The 24,285-nt window shown below is 45.4% G+C and overlaps 3 protein-coding genes across 7 annotated transcripts in view; 2 read left to right on the forward strand and 1 right to left on the reverse strand.

The window, feature by feature from the left end:
* B4GALNT2 (beta-1,4-N-acetyl-galactosaminyltransferase 2 (SID blood group)) overlaps positions 1-13,696 on the forward strand; it is a 37,260-nt gene extending 23,564 nt beyond the window's left edge. For both annotated transcript variants that reach the window (XM_080979393.1, XM_080979392.1), the window contains exons 7-11: positions 460-546; positions 2,804-2,991; positions 6,992-7,132; positions 8,036-8,255; positions 9,933-13,696. In XM_080979393.1, coding sequence (XP_080835519.1) covers positions 460-546; positions 2,804-2,991; positions 6,992-7,132; positions 8,036-8,255; positions 9,933-10,144 — 848 coding nt within the window. In that variant the 3' untranslated portion in view covers positions 10,145-13,696. The remainder of the gene's footprint in view (positions 1-459; positions 547-2,803; positions 2,992-6,991; positions 7,133-8,035; positions 8,256-9,932) is intronic.
* The window catches only part of CALCOCO2 (calcium binding and coiled-coil domain 2), a gene marked incomplete at its 5' end in the record, with an annotated part of 193,952 nt that continues 175,678 nt past the window's right edge, over positions 6,012-24,285 (forward strand). Inside the window, one exon of the mRNA XM_080979357.1 lies at positions 6,012-6,015. The remainder of the gene's footprint in view (positions 6,016-24,285) is intronic.
* Positions 17,640-24,285, reverse strand: part of IGF2BP1 (insulin like growth factor 2 mRNA binding protein 1) — a 70,500-nt gene continuing 63,854 nt past the window's right edge. For all 4 annotated transcript variants that reach the window (XM_080979365.1, XM_080979364.1, XM_080979366.1 and 1 more), the window contains one exon: positions 17,640-24,254. The gene's annotated coding sequence lies outside the window, so the exon portion shown is untranslated. The remainder of the gene's footprint in view (positions 24,255-24,285) is intronic.

The following is a 24,285-nucleotide window of genomic DNA, read 5'->3' on the forward strand; positions in this document are numbered from 1 at the left end:
ATATAACTGCTCACCTACCCCGTCATCAAGGGTCAAAATAAACAGCCAGTGTTTCTTTTTCAGAAGGCAGCCTTCTCCCGCGTTCGCTACTCACATGCTGGTTTTGTACCTTAGAATCACAGAATTATAGAACTGTAAAGTTGGAAGGGGCCCTGATCATCTAGTCCAACTTCCTGCAATGCAGGAATATGCAGCTCTCCCCTACGAGGATCGAACCTGCAACCTTGGCATTATCAGCACCATGCTTTAGCCAACTGAGCTATCCAGACTGATCTTTTAAAAGACATGGGCATGGTCTGCTAAGAGACACTTAAAACAGAAGGGTGGATTCCACCACTTTTGGAGTATGGCTTGCATATTCCTATAAGTGGGGGGGGGGGGTTATGGTCCCAAGTGCCATCTGAACTATGGAAGCCAAGAAACGGACAACTGCTGACCGACCTATCCATTGCTTTCCAGTGACATTTACCATGGGGACTCATCAGGTGAGGTTTCCTGTGACCATCCGACAGCTGGGCCTTCCTAAGCTGTTTGACCCAGGACCAGGTGAGCTTCTGATGCCCATTCAAATAGCAAAACCATGATGACGTAACACCTTTATTGGCTCTCTTAACCAGAGGTGGGTAGAAGGTAGGTCTCTGGATGACTTTAAGCCAAACAACAAAGGTTTCTGACACCTAATCCTGAAGAACAGCAACAACAAAATAATGCTTCCACCTACCGCCTCAAATCATACTGCTGAAATGACGGGAGGCAGGGGTGGTTGCAGCCTGTAATGGATTTCTCTGTGGAAGGACTGTGAGCTCAGTTCTGGTACTCAAAACAAATTACTGGGATCAGAATTCCTTAATGCTAAATATATGTCCTTTGTAGATGGATCTTGGGGTTCTGGCAGAAAAACAAAATAGATGTGCAGCATAAAGATATGCTGCAGCTAGACTGGTGACTGGGCGTGGCCACCAAGACCATATAACACCGGTCCTGAAAGACCTATATTGGCTCCCAGTACGTTTCCGAGCACAATTCTGAGCACAGTGGGTTTCCACTGAAATGAGGCTGCATTTTAAGTTGTACTTTAATCCTGTTTTTATGTTGTATTTTAATCAATTGTTTTTATACTTGATGTTAGCCGCCCTGAGCCCGGTCTTGGCCAGGGAGGGCAGGGTATAAATAAACTAAACTAAACTAAACTAAACTAAACTAAACTAAACTAAACTAAACTAAACTAAACTAAACTAAACTAAACTAAACTAATTCAAAGTGTTGGTGCTGACCTTTAAAGCCCTAAATCAGGCATCCCCAACCTGCAGCCCTCCAGATATTTTTGCCTACAACTCCCATGATCCCTAGCTAACAGGACCAGTGGTCAGGGATGATGGCAATTGTAGTCCAAAACATCTGGAGGGGCGAAGGTTGGGGGTGCCTGCCCTAAATGGTGTCGGCCCAGTATACCTGAAGGAGCATCTCCACCCCCATCGTTCAGCCCAGACACTGAGGTCCAGCGCCGAGGGCCTTCTGGCAGTTCCCTCCCTGCAAAAAGTGAGGTTACACTTACAGGGAACCAAGCAGAGGGCCTTCTTGGTAGTGGCACCTGACCTGTGGAACGCCCTCCCGTCAGATGTCAAGAAAATAGCTATCTGACTTTTAGAAGACATCTGAAGGCAGCCCTGTTTAGGGAAGTTTTTATGTTTGATGTTTTATTATGTTTTAATATTCTGTTGGGAGCCGCCCAGAGTGGCTGGGGAAACCCAGCCAGATGGGCGGGGTATAAATAATTTATTATTGTTATTATTTTTATTTATTACATCTTGTAGAAAGATCAAATAGAACACCTCAATGCAGACACAAACATTTTATGGTGGGGCAGGAGTAATCAGTGTGGTGCCTTGCAAATGTTGGTCTATAGCTCTCATCATCCCTGACCATTGACTTCACTAGTTGGGGCTGACATGCCCTCCAACGTTTCTCCGATGAAAATAGGGATGTCCTATTCCATAAGGGTAATTATTATTATGAGTGGCTCCCAACATATATAAAAGCATATTAAAACATTAAAAAACTTCTCTATACAGGGCTGCCTTCAAATGTCTTCAAAATGTTGTGTAGTTACTCATCTCCTTGGCTTGGGAGTTGCATAACTCCAGGCCCTCCAACGTTTCTGTGGTGAAAACAGGGGCGTTCAAAGGGAAAGCAGGGCATTCCAGGATCGGATCAAATCAGAAACCAGGGCAGCTTCCTGTAAATCCAGACTGGCCCTGGAAAATAGGGACACTTGGGGGGTCTGGGCTGATAGAGGGCACCACATGGGCTACTTCTGTGGTAGGGAAGAGAAGGTACTTCAACTCTGCAGAAGGTGACCTAAGCAGGCACCCAGAGTGAAAACAGTGGCTCAGGAACAGAACCTTCAAGGAAGAGGCCTACTCTGGGTTGTGGTAGGAAATGTTTCTATAATGGTACCTTGGGTTAAGAACTTAATTTGTTCCGGAGGTCCGTTCTTAACCTGAAACTGTTCTTAACCTGAAGCACCACTTTAGCTAATGGGGCCTCCAGCTGCAGCTGCGCCGCTGGAGCACGATTTCTGTTCTCATCCTGAAGCAATGTTCTTAACCTGAGGTACTATTTCTGGGTTAGCGGCGTCTGTAACCTGAAGCATATGTAACCTGAAGCATATGTAACCCGAGGTACCACTGTACTTGAATGAGAGGCTGAATACAAGACTCCTAGAGTACAGTCGTGGGAAACAAACCCACATGGGTTGTTGAGTGTGTTGGCTCACTCTTCCTTCCCTTTCTTTGTCCCTCAGATTACAACATCAGCAATATGGTGACCATCACAACCAAGACTTTCTTGCGCTACCACAAGCTTAGGGTCCTCCTTGAGAGCATACGGCAGTATTATCCAAATATGAAGGTCATTGTGGCAGACGACAGCGAACACCCTGAGATGATTCAACAAGCCAACGTTGAGCAGTACATTATGCCCTTTGGAAAGGTATCTACTGGCATGTGCAGATGTGGCTTCTTCCACTACTGAGAGGGATTTCCCAGCTCCTGGTCAAGTGAACCAATCCTGGGCCTTTCTGACAGCAGTGTGGCAGGTGACATGGAGAAGCTCGATGGGCCATGATATATGCTAGGGATGGGGAACCTGGTGGCCCTGTAGATGTTGCTGGACTACAACTCCCATCATTCCTGACCATTGGCCATGCTGGCTGGGGCTTATGGGAGCTGCAGTCCCAACAACCAAGCCAGATAGCTCAGTCACTAGAGCAGGCATAGGCAAACTCGGTCCTCCAGATGTTTTGGGACTACAACTCCCATCATCTCTAGCCAACAGGACCAGCGGTCAGGGATGATGGGAATTGTAGTCTCAAAACATCTGGAGGGCTGAGTTTGCCTATGCCTGCACTATAGCACAAGGCTCATAATTTCAGGGTTGTGGGTTTGAGCCCCGCATTGGGCGAAGAATCCTCCGTTGCAGGGGGTTGGGCTTGATGACCCTTGGGGTTCTCTTCTAGCTCTACAATTCTGTGATTCTAATAAGCACTATAACACTGGGGTTCCCTGTCCCAGGTGTATGCTGAACTTCCAGACTTTGTGCCTAGTTCCTAGCTATTAAGAGAGACGATTTCCTCTTAATTTGATAGTTTGCGCTATAAATTTAAAGCTGTATCATATCATTTTTACAGTCACAGCTTCCCCTGAAGAATCCTAGGAGGTGAAGTTTGTGAAGGGTGCTGAGCGTTGTCAGGTGTCAGAGACCAGACTGAGGATTATAGCACTGATGAGGAATGGTGGGAACCTCCCCCTCTTCCTGCTCCTGATCAGGATCCTGAAGCTGCTCAGGAACAGTGGAGCAGTATAGATCTAGAGAATCGGTTTGTAGAGGGACATAGTTTGGAAAGCAACAGCTGGGCAGAGCTGAGTGGGGAACAGCTAGAAGCAGCAGAACAGGGAGAGAAAGAGAGAGATAACCGACTCCTCTTTGTTTGAGAGTGTCCAGCCTATCTCTCCACGGGCAAGGTGAGCTGATAAAGTTGCTACGCAGAAGGCTCAGTGGTTGCGAGATCAGGTTGCCAGAAGGGGAAGTGATGATGACTTGTTGGGGGGGGGGGAGAACTTAATTGGAAGCACCTTCACTCAGAGAATGGCTGCTGTGTTCTTTTGCTGTGATCATTAAATGCTCTTAAACTGATAAGGGACTCTATGATTGCTTTGTTCTGCTGACGCCCGGCCAAAGTAGGTGGGGGAGAGAGAGGAAGCCGTTTCTCCAAAGCCTGACATCAGGAGACTCCTAATACCCTTACAGAGCTACACTGGTCAGTCAATCACGACAGCCACAACATTCAAAGCACTCTTATGCCACTTTAAAGTGTATGGTGTTGATGTCTCTCTAAGGGCTTGTGAAACTCTTCACATCCTTGCCCTCAACTCCTGCCTTCTCTTTTTCTCAATGCCTCCTTTTGTTCTGTCATCTTCCAAAACACCCAGAGTCCAGGGCTTCTCATTCTCTGAACAGTACAGTGGTACCTTGGTTCTCTATCTTAATCCGTTCTGGAAGTCTGTTCCAAAACCAAAGCGTTCCAAAACCAAGGCACGCTTTCCCATAAAAAGTAATGCAAAATGGATTAATCCGTTCCAGACTTTTAAAAACGACCCTAAAACTGCAATTTAACATGAATTTTACTATCTAACGAGACCATTGATCCATAAAATGAAAGCAACAAACAATGTACTGTAGTCACACAATCAATCAATCAATCAGCAGTGAACTGGGTTCCACACAGTCACAAAAACGAAACAAAAAAGCACTACAGTAACGCAAAATAAATAGCAAAAACAGATAGACCTCAGTGTTACACTCAAATTGGAAGTGTGGCACTCAAAACGGAAGTGTAACACTCAAAACGGAGAACGTTCGGCTTCTGAAAAAAGTTCGCAAACCGGAACACTTACTTCCGGGTTTGCAGTGTTTGGGTTCCAAGTTGTTTGAGTACCAAGGTGTTTGAGAACCAAGGTACCACCGTATTTTGGTGTCCTCTGTGTCCCAACTAAAATAGTTGAGAGCACTTACGAGAAGAGAGGCAACATGGAAAGAGGATCTTGCAGGGCTGGGGGAGAATGCCTTTCTCTGCTTCCCTCCCCAGGCAGGGCCATTTGCCACTAACTGCCCTGTGAGATGGAGTAGGAGAAGAATGTATGTGTTGAGTAAAAAAGAGAGAGACCCAGAGCTTATTTGAGCTGAACTGTCCACACTTTTCCCACCCACCTATCTCCCGGGCCATCTGCCACCAACTATTGGCCTGTGAGTAGAATTGTGAAAATTACATTTTGATATTGCTTTTTTAAAAAAATACCATTTATTGAAATATTTGGATGTTAATTGTAAGCGGCTTTGGAAGGGTTTTTTGGACTGCAAATCCCATCATTATTATTTACTATTTATTTCATTTCTATACTGCTTTACATTTTTAAGAAAAATCTCAAAGCGGTTAACAGAATATTAAAACATCAATAAATCCATCTGAAGAAAGTCAAATATATAGAGTATACAGTCAAAGCAACATAATTAACAGAAAACTAAAATATTACCTTAAAGATTTCAAAATGAAACATTACAAAGGAGAGGTCAACTACAGAAGACGTATTTAACATAAACAAAAGTCAACCAAATAAAACCTTAAAACATTTTTTTAAAAAAAAAACACCATTGCTAAGTGAAGTCAAATATAAAAAGCACATTTAAAACAGCATAATTAACAAGAGGATAAAAGAAGTGCAAGTAGATAAATAGGTACCACTCTGGCAGGAAGGTAAACGGCGTTTCCGTGTGCTGCTCTGGTTCGCCAGAAGTGGCTTAGTCATGCTGGCCACATGACCCGGAAGTTGTACGCCGGCTCCCTCGGCCAATTAAGCGAGATGAGCGCCGCAACCCCAGAGTCGGCCACGACTGGACCTAATGGTCAGGGGTCCTTCTACCTTAAAATGTTATCGTAAGCAGGACACGGCTGTTTGGCAGGCACAAAAAGATGGGCCAAAAGAATCCAGTAGTTAGGGTTTGTTGTCAGGCATAGCGATGTCCCTCCATTTTCACTAGGTGCCTCTTTAGAAGAGCTGGTGAGTCTGGGCCCCACCCGCTAGGCCAGGTGGAAAGGGCCTTGCAGGGAGCGGCCTTCACGACTCACAGCTGGGTGGTGTCCCTCTGGTCTCTAGCTAGAAGGACCCAGTGGTCAGGGATGGTGGGAACTGTAGTCCAGAACAGCTGGAGTTTCGGAAACCCTGCTCTGAAGCCAACATCGGTGGCATAGTGCAATGTGAACGTGTTCATTCTAGGATCTAAGGGGGATATGTCTAGTTCTAAGCTTAGTGTTTCAGACATACTTGGGGGGGTTGGATGACCTGCCTGTGATTTCCATGAAAATGGCTCACGCTGCTTATTGTCTTTGTTTCTGTGCCTCACTCCAAGCAAGCAGAACTGTTTTCCTCTGACAAATACCTGGGTTTGTGTGTGCTCTGTGTGTGTAAGGAGGGATGCATTCAAATTTATCACCTGCCTTTCTCCCTGGATTTTGGCATTCCCAATTCCCCAGTCTGTCTCATTCCCTTTTAAAAATAAACATAAAAATATTTTTTATTAAATTTTACATAACAAATTTCAATTTAAATGTATCAATTATCTTTACATTTAGGATTCTCAGAATCCCTTGACTCCTCCCTGCCCTTTTCTGGTTTCCGTTGTCCATCCCTTTTTATTCAACTTATCCCTTTTCTTCCAATTTATTGTATCTATTATTAACTTTTCCGTTATATTCGGGAAGGCCACCAAGAAAGGCTGTCCTAAAGCCTTACATGGAAACATCAGGTGTAGCACCCAACTGACAGGCTGAATTTTATGCAGGTGGTGGAGGCAGATATTCTGCTGTGGAAAGAGCTCCCTAACAAAAACACACCACTAACATAGCCTGATACTCCTTCCTGATTCACTTCCTCAGGGCTGGTTTGCAGGAAGGAACCTGGCCATCTCTCAGGTCACGACCAAATATTACCTCTGGGTGGATGATGATTTCGTGTTCACCGCAAACACCAAGATCGAGAAACTAGTGGAAGTGTTGGAGAACAGCAACTTGGATGTGGTATGTATTTTTTTGCCACGCTGTCCACTAGCCTCCCAACCCAGTGTAGATATTTTTCCTGCATTTCTAGAACAAGCCACACAACTGGAATGGGTCTGAGAGGTTAACGAACGGTTGCTCCTAACAACTTTTGGGTCCCTTTCTGAATCCATTTAACACAGTTTTTCCCAAACTTGGGTCTCAAGCTGTTTTTGGACTACAACTCCCATCATCCCTAGCTAGCAAGACCAGTGGTCGGGGATGATGGGAATTGTAGTGCGAAAAACAGCTCGAGACCCACGTTTGGGAAACACTGCTCTAACAGATTCAATAGCACGTAAGGAGGCTGTGCTTTTAGGTTGCAGCTGTAACCTAGTTGAAGAAATCTTACACCACAATCCTGTGCATGTTTACTCAGAAGCAAGTTCCACTGTGCTCAGTAGGTCTGGTAAGAATGTGTAAGATTGCAGGCCAATTATCTGCATGCATTTAACTGCTCAGTGAAATCTGTATAAATTTGCACATGGTTAAGAAAATGGCCGTTCGGAAGCATTTTTCGTTTTCGGAGGTTGCATCCACGTGTCACATGCAAGCATCATCTTTGAAGACTCCATGTGAGAATATCCTTCCATCTGTAGTCTGTCCAGATTCTTCTTCTAGAAATAATTGCCAGTTTTAATATGTAACCAGCTGCCCAATTAGTTGGGTGCATCCTTTAGTCCAGGGATGGGGAAGTGTTGGACCTCCAAATATTGCTAGACTCCACCTCCAGCCAGCATGGCCAGTGGTCAGGGATAGGGGAGTTGGAGCCCAACAATATCTACAGCTTCCCCAACCCTGCTGTGGAAAGGACTTTGCGTTTCAATGGCAGCAGTACCATGGTGAAGTCTGTCAAGTGCTGATAGGTACCTGTGTACTATGTAGGTCGGAGGCAGCGTTGGTGGCAATGACTACAAGTTTAAGGTCATCTATGAGGAAGGAGAGGACAGCAGTTGTCTGCACATCCGATATGGCTCTTACCACCGCTTGAAAGGCTTTCCCAATTGTGTGGTTGCCAGTGGCGTAGTCAACTTCTTCCTCGCTCGTACTGAGGAGAGCAGGCGTGTTGGGTTTGACCCTAAGCTGCAAAGGGTGGCTCACTCAGGTAAGGTCACATGCCCCACCCACTCCACAAACCTCCAGATTATATATAGTGCTAACATTGTCCCTGGTGGCGCTGTGGTCTAAAGCAGCAAGCCTCTTGGGCTTGCCAATCAGAAGGTTGCCAGTTTGAATCCCCGCCTGTGACAGGGTGAGCTCCCATTGCTCTGTCCCAGTTCCTGCCAACTTAGCAGTTTGAAAGCACACCAGTTCAAGTAGATAAATAGGTACCACTGCGGCGGGAAGGTAAACGGCGTTTCCATGCGCTCTGGTTTCCGTCACAGTGTCCCATTGCTCCAGAAGCGGTTTAGTCATGCTGGCCACACGACCCAGAAAGCTGTCTGTGGACAAACGCCGGCTCCTTCAGCCTGAAGTGAGATGAGCGCCACAACCCCATAGTCCCTTTTGACTGGACTTAACGGTCCAGGGGTTCTTTACCTTTTACCAGCGGAAAGTAAGTAGGTCTCTACCTGACGTCACCTTATAGTGGCATAGTTGGGGGGGGGCAGAGGGGCAGTTGCCCTGGGCACAAAATTTCAACCCGGTGCTGCCTCAATACAGCTGCTTGCTTCCATTGCTGGACTCTGTTTAAAAGTAGCTTCTCCATACGAACCAGGAAGTGACCTCTCCAGATAAAGGATCGACTCTTCTTTTCTCATCTCTGTGGCTGCAATCTCCTGGGTGACGTGGGCGCCATTAGGCAGTTGGATGTGCATGGGTACTCCGTCCGTTTCCCTACCTCCCACACACCCCCCGGGCACTGGCAACCCATACTATGTCACTGGTCCCCCGTGGCGTAGGGGCAGGTGGGTGTGGTTTGGAGAGGAAAGGCCCCATGGGTCAAAAATGAGACTTGCGCCCAGGTTAGAAGCCCCACACCTGTTTGAAACCCTGTCTTTTTCAGAAGCTAATTTTCCGGGTGAGGTCAGAATGAGCATTGCAAATTGAGTTTCCTGTCTTCCTTTTCATAGAATCATATAGTTGGAGGGGGGTGGTGTAGGCCATCAAGCCCAGAATGAAAACATCCCCAAGAGATTACTGTTGAGCCTCTGCTTTGAAAGCCTTTGAGAAGGCTGGCTTGCTAAGTTATCTTATCCCAGTGGTCACCCACACTCCCTAATACACAGGCATCAGAAAGGGGGTAGCCTGCACAATGCCCTCTGCTCTTGGCATGGCCATCATAAGAACTTAAGAAAAGCCTACTGGATTAGGCCAAAGGGCCATCTAATGATAATCCAGAATCAAGTTCACACAGGAGCAAACCAGATGTCTGTGGGAAGGGTAGTAGCCACGTGGCCAAGACCTCTGTGTGATCAGGGGAGCAGATTGCATGGAGGTGAGGGTAGCTGCTCAGCTGTAGAGTTCATGTTTGAGACATCTACATTTAATGTGTAGGTTGGCCAGGAGTTGCGGCCCTGCTCCATGTGCTTCCTACATGCAGAGAACAAGTATGAACGGAGGTCTCTTATTCAAAAGTATGTCGTCTAAGTGATTTACTTACTGCAGGGATGGGGAGCCTGTGACTGCCCCCCCCCGTGTTGCTGGACTCCAACTCATGTCAGCCGAAGCCAGCATGGCCAATGGTCAGGGATGATGGGAGTTGCAGTCCAGCAAGAGCTGGAGGCTCAGAGGTTTCCTAACCCTAGTCCACTGACTTCTCTCGCCCCAATCTTCCCTTCAGAATATTTTATGGATGGACTGGGGATTTTGCGAGTCGGCTCCTGCAATCATGTTGTCGTCGGTCACCAGCCACACGGCAGTGCGAAAAACACACGAGAGGCTGACGTCGAGAAGACTTACGGCAGATTCCGGGCCAATACTCAGGAGCAGGTCCGGTTCAAACTGGCTTTACATTACTTTAAGAACAGGATGAAATGCTACACAAAGGCTTGACTGCCGTATTTCAACTCTACTGCTCCTGAATCCCCTAGAGGGCATCTTTCAAGTGGCAATGGGCTCACCTGAAGGGACTCTTGGAACAAGCAACTGACTGGAGCCACAAAAGTGGCCAAAAGCCACTGACTGAAAACCAGAGCTCTTGCTTAATATCATCTTTTGTGGGACTTCCCTGTTGGGGGGTTTCTCGCAACAGGACCCTACTGTGAAATGCGTATTTAAGGTGCCATGGATTGCCACAAACACACTCTTCTTCCACTGAGACGCCTGTGTGGTGAGACGGCGGCCATTTTTGTTATCTGCTCTGTGTTAAAGGCAGTATATGGAAGTTGTATGCTGTGCTAAAGTGGAATTTAATTTCTCTACGGACTTTCACCCTGGCTGTTTTTAAAGCCAGCTAAAACCATGAAGCAAACCTGTGAATGCTGACCCATCTTTCCTTTCCACTCTAGTTTTTATTTCAGGTTGCTTTTTCTGATCTTTTTTATGCAACAGGAGGAGGCTGTGTTGAAGGGAGTGAGTGCAAGCCCCTGATCCTCAGAGCATAATTATCAGCTAACTGGGTTGAAAGAGATTAAAAAAGGGAGTCAGCTGTGGGCCGACTCCAGTGGGGACAACCCCAAAGGGGAGACACCAAAGGGAGCCACTCCTTTGGGGAGACAAGGGGCAGGAACAAGAACCCGTGGTACATTTTTGTGATAGACAGCCTTAATGATAGAAGGTGGAATGGAGTTTGAGGCTGCATATGGGTTCTGAGTGACAGTCAAGCCCCTGGTGCAAGTGGGAAGGTTCTTGGCTAAGGAGGGGTAAGGAGCTAGTTTGGAGTGAACTTTGAGGTGGTTAGACACTTTTGCACTCTTCACAGGGCAGTTGTTCACTTGCACTTGGCGCACAGTATCCTCCCACAGAGTAGGATACTATTATTTTGTCCCTCCCGTAACTCCTAACTGGAGAGGGTGGGAAGAGCTTTGGTTCTCCTTTGGTGGAGTTGAGCAGTTGCGTTGAGAGTGGAGAAAACCAAACGCAGCAAACAAAAGACAAGTCTGGGTCAGAGGGAACAGGCAGGGAAGATCCAGTGGTCTTGGGGAAGAGAGCTATGGAAAGGGCAGTAGGCGACATCGTCATAGGAGAGTGGGAAGCCAGACTCTTGATGTTAGTTGTCCCTGTTCAGCTGTTCAGTAGACTTTAGTACCTATGCTGACCTGGTGACACTATTGGCTAACACTGGGTGAGTCCAGAAAAGAACAACTCAGCCATGATCTGATCATGGCTGATCTGGTCTACCTGGTGCGTGTTACGGAGACCCAGGAGGGCAAGCAGGTAGCGGCGGCTGACCCTACCCAGCTTTGTCCACCTGGGTATTTTGTGCAGTATCAGTCAAGGTCAGAGGGACATGGTGACACACAGCTGTCATCCAGAAGTCCTGTCATTCCCAACACAAGGCCAGTCCCTCAGGGAACTCAATGTGAACATTTGTACTTGGTGTCTGGCACAACGGGGATCTTATCTGCACTATCCTGCTGCCCAACCACCTCCCTCTCTTGAGGTCAATCTCTGGTTTGGTGTTGGTTCTGGACTTCATGGCTTTCCATGACAACCATGGAGCTGTTTCAGTACAACGTGCACCTGACATATGTCATAGGTTATATACCCTGGGTCTGTTTTTGCCACATAGGGGACTGGCAAGGATCTGGTGAGTGGGCAGCCATCACCCTATTTTCACATGGGCAGATTGCTTTCTGTTGTGGATTGGCCTGGCTGTGATTGCCCCCACCCCCAGGTCTGGAGGACCAGTTAAGTTGGAGACAGATAGAGTCTGAGGTATTCCTGAATGCTTTGGGGGAATTTTCCAGGCAGTATGACTGGTACTCCTGTCAAGGCACTCGTTTCACAGTAGAATACTGAGATAGAGAGAAGGCCATTGGCACAATCACGCCGAAGCTCCCTGTCTGACCACAAGTAATTCAGGAATTTGTGGTTTTCTGAGGCCCTCTGGGCAATGAAGCAAGCTAGACAACAACTGCAGCACAGGTGGTACAAGTCATGGCTTGAATCCGACCACATAGAGGTGCAAGTACACAGCCTCACCTTTCATGTGCCTGTGGCAAAGAGCATATATGTATCTCAGCCCCCCGTTGCTTCCTGAGTGAATCGCTCAACAGAGCTGTCTAGAGACTGTTAAATTGGTTGGTACCTCTTCATTTGCAATAGACCACTCAGTAGCCTGCTGTGAAAAATCTGCAAGGCACTTTTGAGGGCAAAAAACTCACTCATGCCAGTTAGTCCAGGTCTGTTGAGAGATCCCATGAGCAGCACTGTTGGGGGACCAATTCCAGGGGATGATGGCATGGACAGGATACCTGTGGCCATGAGGCTGAGTGCATTCCCTCTTGAACTCAGCCCATCATGGGTGGTAAAATCTAGTAGGAAGGGATTGACTCAGTGGGTGCAGGGAGTGGTTAATGCCTCATTACAGGAGTTTTGCTCACTGCCTTGAAAGGGGTGGTGAGAAGGCCCAACTTGGAGACGCCCTCCTGACTCCAGAGCCTTTAGAAATATTACTGAGCTGTCTCGTATTATTCCCTTCCTGTGCAAGGCGATTGGGAGGGCGGTGGCTAGCCAGCTGCAGCAGGCCTGGAGCGAGGGACGCTGGTCCCGAACAATCTTCTATTTGCAGACTTGCTCCCAAGAATGGTCTTTGGGATGCTTTGTCTGAAATGTTCTAACCCGACAAAAAAAGAGAGGCATTCCTTTTATGGGTTGATTGGAACAGACTCAACTGAACCATAGTTGAGAAGATCAGCCAATGGAACTGTAGCCCTAGTCAGAGGTGGTCAGTGATAATACCCTGGTCAACTTTTTTTTTTGCAGGGGAAGAGGAATATTGAAGTCAGAACTTCACTCCCTATTCCCAAAGTGATTTACTGGCTCTAATCACGTAGGGCTGTAGCTGCTAAATTGGGCTAGGCATTTTGCATGCAGCCATGGTTTGTCGGTTGCGGTTCCCCATCAAACTCAGGGAATGTATGTTCAGAGATGCCCTTGATCTGGAAAAGTTCCCCCACCCTACCTTACAGGGATGCTGTAAGGATGAAAGCACATGAAAAGCACCATTAATAATGATTTGAATATTAAATCAGGGCACAAATTAAAATATGATTTTTTTTTCCGTTTTATTAAAAAAAATGAAACAGTGGAGTAAAGCAGTTTGTGGCAATAACCAAGCTGGAAGTAAAAATGGAGCTCGCAGTCCATCTGTAGTCGCAACTTTGGATGTGAGCCAACTAACCTGCCTCATGCAATAGACAAGGAGTCTAAGAACAGAAAGGGGAATTGAAAGAGAAAAAAGATTAAAAAAACAAAAAAAACCAACTTTTTTTTTTAATACAGTTGACCAAAAGGGAGGAAAACAATTGTTAAGAGCACAGCCTTTCAGATTTAGTCTGAATTTGTGATGATTTCAATGGCTTAGAATAAAAAAGAGAAAACAGTGGACGCTGTTGTTTTTTTTACATGTCCTTATAATATTGTACGGCAAACAGATCCCCCCCCCCCCCAAATTCACATAACCTCGTTGCATATACATGTGACTTGTCATAAAATCGTTTTAACAACCGATTGCTCTGAAGGAATTGGGACCTACACCCAAGTAGCAAAATAGCTTTAATACAAGGTCTCCAGCAAAGTAACTGAAAGAAGTAAACTTCTTGCTTTTTTTCACACCTGAGATGGCTTCAGAGAAAGATTAGAGACATTTACCAGGTTAACTAAACTAACCCTTCCATGTTCAGAGGCAGTATTTCTGATGCTGGTGGCAAAACAGGTGGCTAGAAAATGACTGTCATTTCTCGCTCTGATCTTCCCAGAGCCATCTAAGTTGTTCCTGTTGGAATCAAGACTGCTAGCCTAAAGCTGGACTTATGGACTCTCATCCAACAAAACAATTCTTACGAGTCCTTCCTACCCCCCACCCCCCAGTTCAAGTTATTTCAATTAACCATTGACACAGATCTAGTGAGGTTGTTGTTGGTGTGTGTGTGTGTGTGTTCAGTACCCTCAAACGAGGAAAAGATTTGCAAAAGACTATGCACTTGTGGATCTAAGGCACAATTCAATCAATCACTGCTGGATAGCTGTCTCAACTCTTGCCAGCGCTTACGCCAAGACCGTGGAAAGAAAATGGGAGTGGGGACTTATGATGGGGTTTTGTTAGGAAAGAGGAGAAACGAGTAATCAGGTGGTGCATTTAAAACAAAGTCATAAAAGGGGGGACGAAACAGTTGAGGTTGCGGGGCTCTTACAAACTAACACACACTTTAAAAACCAGGGTTAATCGGCTTGTAGAGGGGAGTTGGGCAATGCAGCCTGGGTGGAACACCAGCAGCTGCCCTGAGAGCACTGTTGTCAAAATAGCTTGTGGCTGTGAATTAGTTTCTCAATAGAGAAACTGCTTCCCAGTCTCTGTTGCCTTTACCCTCCCTCACAGCAAAGCGGCAAGGGATTATTTTGCCACCATTTTACAGATGGATGCTTGAGCAGCCGAGATTCTCTGTCCCAGGAATAAACGCAATCTAACCTGTAGAAGCCACAGACTTGGTGGTTTCCTGTATGCGCCTACTCTGCTCACTCCTGATGTTCCTGGGCGTGCATACACACACAGTTGAAACACGCCCCACACCCTGCCCCCGTTGTTCTTTGGATCGGGGCCAGCAACTTGTCCCAGTGATTCCGTAGCAGGAATCAAGACTGCGGCTTGCTCTGCGATGCACCCGTTGCAGAAACACGTCGGCCGCACCAAGCATCTTTTACCTGCAGACACACCTTGCCTCTAGCCCATCATTCCACAGCCCTCTACAAATCCCCCCCAAGTCTGCTTTAAAATGCAGAGAGCGCCCGTCATTTCTAGTTCATTTATTTATTTATTAAGCAGAACAATTATTTCTTTGGAAAAAAAACAGAAGTATTTTTCTCCCTACACTACACAGCATGTTGTATTATCCACTACCCTATTTACTTTTATTTTTATTTTTTTTAATCTATTGGTGCTAAGAGGTAGATAAACAAACATGAATTGGTTATATTCATTCATATTATATGTATATATGGTCGTCATGCCCTTTAGGCTGGCATGACATGCAGCTCAAACAGGCACTTTGGGGTGCTGCTTGATAACGCTGGCTGAGAGGCTTGGGGAGGTGGGGGGGTGGCACCCAACCTGAACTAAGCCAAGGCACGGGCTGGTGCTGGGGGGTCTTTTCCCTCTTCCATCATGAACATGCAGTGCCTGGAATGACCCTGATTAAAAGGGAGAGTGTCAGATTTAAGGAAGCCGTGACTTAGGATTCCTATTTGCTGGAGAAATGCTGGACCAGGGCAGATATTTGAAAGGCTAGAAGTGAGCTTTCGAGTCCTACAGAACCCTTTTATTACTCAGGCACCGCTGTTTTAAAGCCAAGTTTCGGCTTTTTGGAAGCAGCAGACCCTGATCTGGCTAACGGCATCCACAGGTGCAAGTAGGATTTTAAATCTAAAAAGGGTGCTGTCGGTGTTCAGTGAGTGAGCGCAGTACTCACACCGCCAACTAAAAATGCACACACAACCTCAAATACTCCACCCTACGTATTAGGCACTCTTTGATTCAGCCACTCTAGAACAGGGCAACTGTTTAGATTTCCGGACAGCTAAATCCTGGTCGAGAGGGTTCCATTTCTATAGGCACAGCCAGGAAACAAATTCTGTATTCCCTTTGCGATTACAGAATCAAAGAAGCAGAAGGTATTGCTCCACAACCTGCTCTGTTTGGCCCTTGCACCACCCTTGGGAGGCAGATAAGGCTAGGCCAGCTTATTATATTCAGCAGAAGGGTATTTTGAAGGAATAAGTGGGTTGTCGTCCCCCCGCCGCCGCTTCAGGATATCTGATAGTTGCATACAGTTTAAATCAGACACCTGCGCCAAATGGTTGTTATCTTGTATGTAGGCAACAAAATGCCAAAAAGATGCCAGTTTCCCTGAAAATTGTGTAAACCAGTCATTCCATCAAAAAGCACATGCTTTTTTGGGGCGAGGGGAATGCTATATATTGTAGGCAGGGACCAGTGACAGGAATCTTGCCTTCTTCTCTCTGACACTCTCCCCATAACTACTACTTAGTTTACCGTCACTGCCATTCCAGCTAGACGCGCTTCGTGTTTTGAATGCCACTTGTATCAAATCGATCCTTGCCTGACACGGCTGTCCTCTTTTGCCTGTACACCCAACTGCAAACCAAGGGAGATAATTTAGCTTTCAAAAAGCCAAACGTGTAAAAAGATTCTGTAACCATGACAAAGATGCAGGATTCAAATACAGATTTAAAGGAGTGCGAAGACTGACACTGTATTATTATTATTTTATTATTATTATTATTTTCAAGAGGGTTGTGTAGCCAAAATTTAAGCCAGGGTGTGAACGGAACAAATGGTGATGTACCGTCGTATTTTGCCTATTAGACAGCAAGTGATTCTCACCCTCTGCAGATTCTTACAATCAGCTTCCAACATGTTTAAGCTGAATGCTGCGGGGTTTATTTGTTTTTGTACTCTCCCGCATAAGAGACACCACTTGCATTCATTCTTACTACGGATGCTTGCTAAAACGTCACTTGAATGGTCAGCTTCCTCTGCGGCTCCACATGCACAGAGTGATTTAAACTGCTGCTGAGTAAAATATGGCCTATATCCACCTTATCTGACTCTTCCCTGCTTTCACAAAACATGGCCAAACATCTTACCTCCCACCAGTTCTGTTCAGTATAGAACAACTACAGAAGAACTCCTGGGTCAATTCTCAGCTGGCTGTGTGCAAGTCAAACTCTTTCATCTGAACGGACCTTCCATGCAGCTGCTGGTAGATGATCCCTCTCATCCAATGTGGCCTGATTACAGAAGATTCCAGTTGGCACAATGCCTTGGACTAAGCTATCCAGCCTGTTTACTAAAATTCGTCGTTTGCATTTTCAGTTGTTGTTCCTGGGCTGAAAAACAGGATGCACCAACACTGCCCCCTAGGCATTTTCAAACTGTCTTCCCAAGGAACTTAAGATCTGTAATGTCTTCATGTTTCCGAGTTCTTCTGGGGGGAGCTACATATAAAGGGGTAATGGCTTCTCCCCTCTCTTCTCCAGGTTTGGTGCAGCAGGATCCAGCTTGTTGCTTCTTGAAGATATTAGAAAAAACTCTCTGATTCAAACAGGAGACTGGGGTGGGGTGTCTCTGTTTATTAACATTATCCTAGCACATGGCTTGGAAACGTCAGCTGCTAGCGAATGGCTTATTTGCTCTGATGTTGTAACTGTACGTAACAGACTGAGCAGACTTAAGAGCCTTTGAATGAAAAGCGGCAAGAGATCATGCCTGCATGTGCTTCTGGCATGTGAATCAATTCAGCTGTGAAATACGATAGGTCTATTATGGTCTAGAGAGCAGGGTTTTCCAAGCTTGGGTCGCCAGCTGTTTTTGGACTACAATTCCCATCATCCCTGACCACCGGATCTGCTAGCTAGGGATGATGGGAGTTGTAGTCCAAAACCAGCTTGAGACCCAAGTTTGAGACTCAAGGAAAGGACAGAACAAAGGCACAGGTCCTTAAAACTCGAAGCCCCTGTCCCAGGATGGATGTAGCCTATGTCTTGCCCACAGGAAGCCCCAGGTATAATCTCTGGCATCTCCAGGTAAGACTCCTGCCCGCAACCCTGAAGAACTGCTACCTGTCAGTGTTGTAGATCATTCTGACCTAGATGAACCATTGGCCTTACTTGGTGTAAGGCAGCTTCCTATTTTCTATATACCCTGCCCCTCAAATCCATGCCAAGCAATGCCAGCTGTCACGAGATTAAGTGGAAGGTAATCTCTGAGCAGCTATGGCTAACGTTGCCGATTTTCAGAATAACCCATCTCAGTCGTGAAAACTGGAGTTTCGGCTTGCACCACGGGAGTTTCCTTGTTGCAGAACTTACAAAGTTCTCGAGAGAGAGAGCAGAATTCACAGGTGACATGCTCGTGAGCTTTTGGGCCCCTGCTGTACTTTGGCCAGACACTGCCACTAAGCCAGTTTTACTGGATCCCTCTGCACCAGAACTAAAGAGAAGGGTAAGAGTTTGCGGTGCAGCTATGGCAAAAATTGAGAGAAGCCACCATTCCACTGCACAAGTTATCTTTACTACTCTTCCTTGAGGTAGCTGTCCCAATTTAAGGGGAAATGGTGGTAGCCAGACAATCCTAGGATTCTTTTTTTCCATCTTCTTCAAGGCTTATGTAGGGAAACAGCCTCAGAGTGTGGATAATTCTCTCTCTCTCTCTCTCTCTCTCTCTCTCTCTCTCACACACACACACACACACACACACACACACTCTTCTAGAATTCGTATCTTACTGTGAACTTTGAGGTAGTATATGCATGTGTAAATTTCATAGCTATTAACACCTGTGTATCCTCCAAGTAATAAAGTTATGACAGAGCCTCTTCAATTTCAAAAACTTTTTGAAAAGCCAAATTCATATCTGGCACACATCTTTTAAAAAAGAAAGACCTTGTTTTGTTCCCATCTTTCAAAATGAAAAAAGCCAGGTCAGATGAATGACTCTAGGATCATTATAACCGCCCGAGTCTAATTCCTCTTCACGGCTACGGGTCTGGCTTCCAAAGCCTTGTTTTTTTAATTCTAAAGCATGTTAAACAACCGTTTTTGGATATGCCAGTACTTCTGGGTGACCTAAGACTCGGGATACCTTGAGAAATCTTCAGAAGGCATATGGGGGGAAAAAGGAAAAAAGAAGAAGAAAGTAATCTGGCCTGTGGACCAGATTCCATTTAAAAACATTCCAGATTTGGTCCTAAGAGAACCAAAGTGTGAGCACAAAGTCAATTTTCCAAAACATACTAGCCATTAAGAGTTCCACTGCACCCCGCTACCTTTAGAACTCCACATGGAAACCCCAACCTAGTATTAACTGTGTAGGCTGTGAATATTCCACATATTTGCTAAGAATCTGGAAGGACACTCCCAGGTTAAGGTTTCCAGACCTCCTGGCACTGCTTAAATGCATGCTTTAAAAACAACCACCAGAAATAGCCTGGATGGAAGTTCCAATGGTCATAGGGTTATTTGCTTTTCACAGCTCCCTGCCCTACCCTGCCCTCATCGCCCCGAAGTCATTTATGCCCCTGAAGTCTTTAAGTTTCTTCACCGCCCCATTCCTCTCCAGCAGGCCTTTAAAGGTAAGGAAAAACCAAACCAGCTTGCCAATGAATTCCATTTATGTCAAATTCTAGAAAGAGGAGGCTTGTTCTTTCTCTATCGGTCCCTCTCTGTAGCTGGTGGGCATACGGCAGAGGGGAAGGGGCCAGTAAGGATATTCTCCCACCATTGTGCAGGCTAGGGTGCCTGAACAGGTCTGAGTTTGCCAAGCAATCCTGGCATGCCTGACACCGAACCCCATCACATTGCAGAGGATGCTGGGGCACATTATATTTGTGGGGGATACTTGCTAGGCGTGACCCCATTAATGCCCCACATTAAACAGAGAGCGCATCTTAGAACACCGGTCCCCCCACCTCAGTGCAAGGTAAGGTGGGTATTAGCAATCAAGCCATCCCTTGGGAAAACTTGTCGACCTCTTCTGAGCCCTCCAAGTTCCCCATAACATAGCCTGAGTGAGGTATTTATACCAGCTTAATTTGCACAAGGCTGGATGAAGATATGAAAGGTTCATCCACACTCTTTATGTTTCAAGAACTGTAGTTTCTTAAGGGTGCTGAACATTGTTAGGAGACCCCGACCCTCTTCACAAACCTACAATTCCCAGAGTTCCCAGGGAAGAGAGGTTGAGTGTTAAACCACTCTGGGAATTGGGGTCGTAGAAGGGTCTCCTATCAATGTTCAGCATCTGTTAACAAACTGCAGGGTTCTGTGCCTGTTTAAAAGAATCATCCTCATCTCCAACGTTTTCTGGTGGAGCTGAGAGCTCTTTGATTAAGAGATCTCTAGGCTCCTCAAATAACTACACTTCCCAGGGCGCAATGGGCTGGGAGAGGGAACCATGACAGTTACGTTGGCTTGGATTTGCAGTTGTGTTGCGCTAAGGACGACATTTCCCGTTATCTTAAGGGTCTGTTGGTTACGCCCATCGGACTTTGAAAATATACTTGCTTCCTATCAAGTTCAGAAGGACTTCAGCATACTAAATGCCCTGCTTCTTGTTCTCTGGGATGATGTGCAGATATAAGCCAAGATGCATAGCAGCACTGAACAAGCAGGGGATGCCTTCACCCTCACTCTTGGGGCAAAATAGGATGCACACTAAACTATAATTAAAATGGCAGCGAACAGGTCAAACCGTGCTCTTGTGGAGTCCCAATGCACCTAGCTTTCCAGGTTAAGCTCACAGTGATAGGCTGAGGTATTAACGTAACCAGCAAAAATAATTTTTCGTTCCCTCCCTTTTGGAAAGGAGTCACTTTTCCTTGGCTTGCCAAGTAGGCTTTTGCCACACAGAAAACATGTTACAGATTTTCTGCATACTGTCTCCGAGCCATCTTCAGACTGCTCGATGGTTAGAAAGAAACAAATAACCAAAAATAAAAGTGGTTTCCCAAGCTACTCACGTTACACAATCATGTTAAACCCATATTTAACTTTTGACAATGGGTGGGAAATGGCTGAGGGGTCCTATATTCCCAGCACTTTCTGTCAGAGAGCTTGTTCAAACATTTTTTAATTTTATTTTTAAGAGAAGCCAGTGGGATTTTCAGCACTTTCCTGGCTGTTTACCAATCAGAGTTTGAGGTAAAGCTGGCGTTGGTACTTTGGGGGAGAACTCAAAGCCCTCAGTACCCCGTTAGGCCATCTCAGCCCCATTTTTGAAATTAAAAATGATTGTAGCAGGAGGAAGGAATCAACTTGAGGTCCTGGGGGAAGAAGGGCAGGAACAGGCAGATCGAAACAGCAAATAGGCACCAGGCCCAATGTCAAATTCTCATCTCAACTGAAGCCACGAACACAGTCCTAGTATGTTAGAAATTTGCGGTGGATTCTGCTTCCCAGAAGCTGTAAAACTGGGAGCTGTAAGTCATTGAACAAAAATTTCAAAAGCGTTCGAGGCAATCCAAAAGACAAATGTGGACATTAAAGAAAGAGAGGCAAAACTCTGTGCAAAACTCACAATTTGGTGGCGGAAAAAAATAGCAGGCCTTAGTGGCATGACATAGTGCGACCGGACTCCAATGGCTGTGCATGAACAACCACAAAAAAGCAACAAATTACTGAAAGCAAAAACCTTAACATTTTACCAGCTTTGTACAGAACTCTCGTCACTGCAATATCTAGTCATCATCTACATTTGATAGTTAAAAACAGACCCAGTGCCCCTCCCTGCCCCATCGTGTACAGAAGCTCCCATCTTCCAATCACGGCCTGTTAAAACTATCATGGAAGTTTACAGGATCCCTGCATTGCCAATGATTTGAACACCAAAAAGTTGCCTGGTTCTTATGGTTAATTCTATGCCTATTTGGAAAACGGCAACCACCCCACCCAGAACAAACATTTATCCATTTTGTCTAGAACTTAAAAAAAAATGCACACAGCAACAATTTGATTCTAAGAGCGTTGGGAAAGGGGTGGGAGTGTGTGTCCCCCCACCTCTCCTAAGATTGCAATTTGAACCAAATACCCAAAATTGCTTGCTGTTGACAAACAAAACACCCACTTTATTTGTCATGGCTGATGTCTGAATAATAATCATTAAAAACTGGTCTATGCAAGTCTGTATTAAAAGCAGAGAAGTGAGAGATTTATTTTTTTTAAAGAAGGAAAGTGATTTACCACCCACCCACTTTCTGTAGGGAAAAGAACAGATGTAGGGGTGCTATTGGGGGCGACTGAGGGGCCCCTCTGCCCCAGGTCTTTTGCAAAACACCCCAGATTCCCTGACCCTCCCACCTCCTTTTTAAAACTTTAAAAGCGCCTTTCTTTGCTTACATTCTGAAAAGTTGGCCTGAATTTGCATCTCTACGTATTTAAGCATATGCAAATTTGTGGCATGGCCCAAGTATTTTTAAGGATCTAGCAATGCCCCTGAATAGATAAGATGCATTTGAAACAATACTCTCTCTTCCGCCCTTCCTAATTTTATAAACCATTCCTGGTTTCCTTTCCTCACAAGAGAGCATCTTGCAACTTTCCTAAGCTGATAAAAGGGGCCAAAAGAAAAAAGAAAAAGAAAAAAAAACACCACCCCACCCCATAACATTGATCATGGGCTAACATCAAAGTTTTCCAGTCAAAAAAGCAGATTAGAGAGCCATATGGTTAGCTGTACATGTTGTCGAAAGGAAAATCTGATACTACTTGATGATTCTAGAAGCTGGGAAATTTGGGAGCTGTTCTTCTCAGTCTTTATAATCTCTACAGAAAAGGGTACTTTTTTTTTTTTTAGAGCAAAGATACATTGAGCAGCCCAATACAGCAACCCTCAAAAACCCAGAATTCCCAGTTTATATGTGAGTAAAAGAGCCTCTGGGTAGAAGTATCTGTGTCAAGCTGGCCTCTCATGAATTCATTTACAACAGATGAAAATTACACATTCAGAGGGCTTTCTGCTCCAAGTGCAATGGAGAGTAGCAAACGCAACTTCCTTTTAAAAAAAAAAAACACCCTCCACAAACCTTTTCAAATAACGTCAGTTGGGGTTGCGCTTTTCATCCTTGAGAAGGTACAAAAACCACACCGAAAATTGGCTCCCATTTCTTTTTCTTTTCTTAAAAAAAATAACGGCCTGCTTCTCCTCAGTAAAACTGAGGTAATCTTTGTAAAATATGTCACAGCACCATAGCGGAAAAGAGGGTCAAATGTTTACAAGGTCAAGAGTTGGGTTCTGATTCTTAAGTTTTGCTCCTGATCTGCGTAGCCCCTTGATCATCATCAGCCTCCGAATCCTCGACTAACTCAAACCTCCATTTTGATTTCTCTGGTTTTGCTGCAGTGAAGGTTGAGTTTATGCAACCAAAGACCCTCAACTGTGTGGTGTCTCTGGTGGTTTCCTCACCTGGCCACTTGTATAAATTACAAGCTGGTCCCATGAGGCTGGGGAAGCTACCATCTCTTTAGCCTAGACAATCAACCATGGACCAGCTGTTTTCAAGTGACTTCTTTTTGCATTTTATTGCTAGAATGCCATTATCTGTGCAAGCAGCAACACCTACTGATGGAAAACATGGCTGAGAAATCCCACCTTTTGCAGGCCAAACAGCAAAAACCATTGATATCCAAATCCGGAGAGAATAAACAGGCCTGAACTTTAATCCAAGCAACCAACCACAGAGCTATAACCACCTACATTGATCAAGTAAACTCACCACAACACCCAAATTAAGAGAATTTAAATCAGGACGAGACTCTAGACTGCAGTTTGGTGTTTGTTTTTCTTACATATGACTTTTTGAGGGTGGTGTCTAATCACACAAATTTTAACGATTTGGACACTGTAATCAAAAGGTGCAGATCCTAAACCAGCCATATTTTTGAGGGGCTATTTGATTCTCGGAGTAAGGCAAAGACCGAACTGTCGTTTTTAGGGGTGGAGAGAGATCTGCCATCTTTTCCGCTACGTCTGAAGTCTCTGTCGTTCTCCATAGAGAGCTCATAACACTGCCGACCTGCATAACAACTTCTGGCTCATAAGAAATTATGAAACTTAACTTCTCTTTTCATTAAAAAAATAAAATATTCAAGACTATCAGCTTTTATATAAAATATCAGCAAGCCCAAAAACAAAACAATTGCTGAGGTAACTTCATACCTTGAGGTAGCTTTTTTCCCTCCACATTTTCCTCTCATTTTTCTTTTTTTCCTATTTTCCCCGTCCTTTTCCCTTAAAACACACAGCAATGCCTGACCTTCCTGCACACGTCTCTTTGTTGGAAGGCATTAAAAAGGACAGAAATTGCTTCAGTGTAAACAGCAAGATCCATGCAGCCGCTTCAATCTAAAATTCAAAGTTGTCAGTCGAGCATTAGGAACGTGGAAAACACATTGGGACTGGAGTTGCCTGCTGTTGCTCAGCCCAAACCTGGATCTCAAGGCTTTTGTGGCGGGACAAA

This window comes from Podarcis pityusensis (assembly GCF_964106645.2).
Source record: "Podarcis pityusensis genome assembly, chromosome: 13".
NCBI classification, from domain to species: Eukaryota; Metazoa; Chordata; class Lepidosauria; order Squamata; family Lacertidae; genus Podarcis; species Podarcis pityusensis.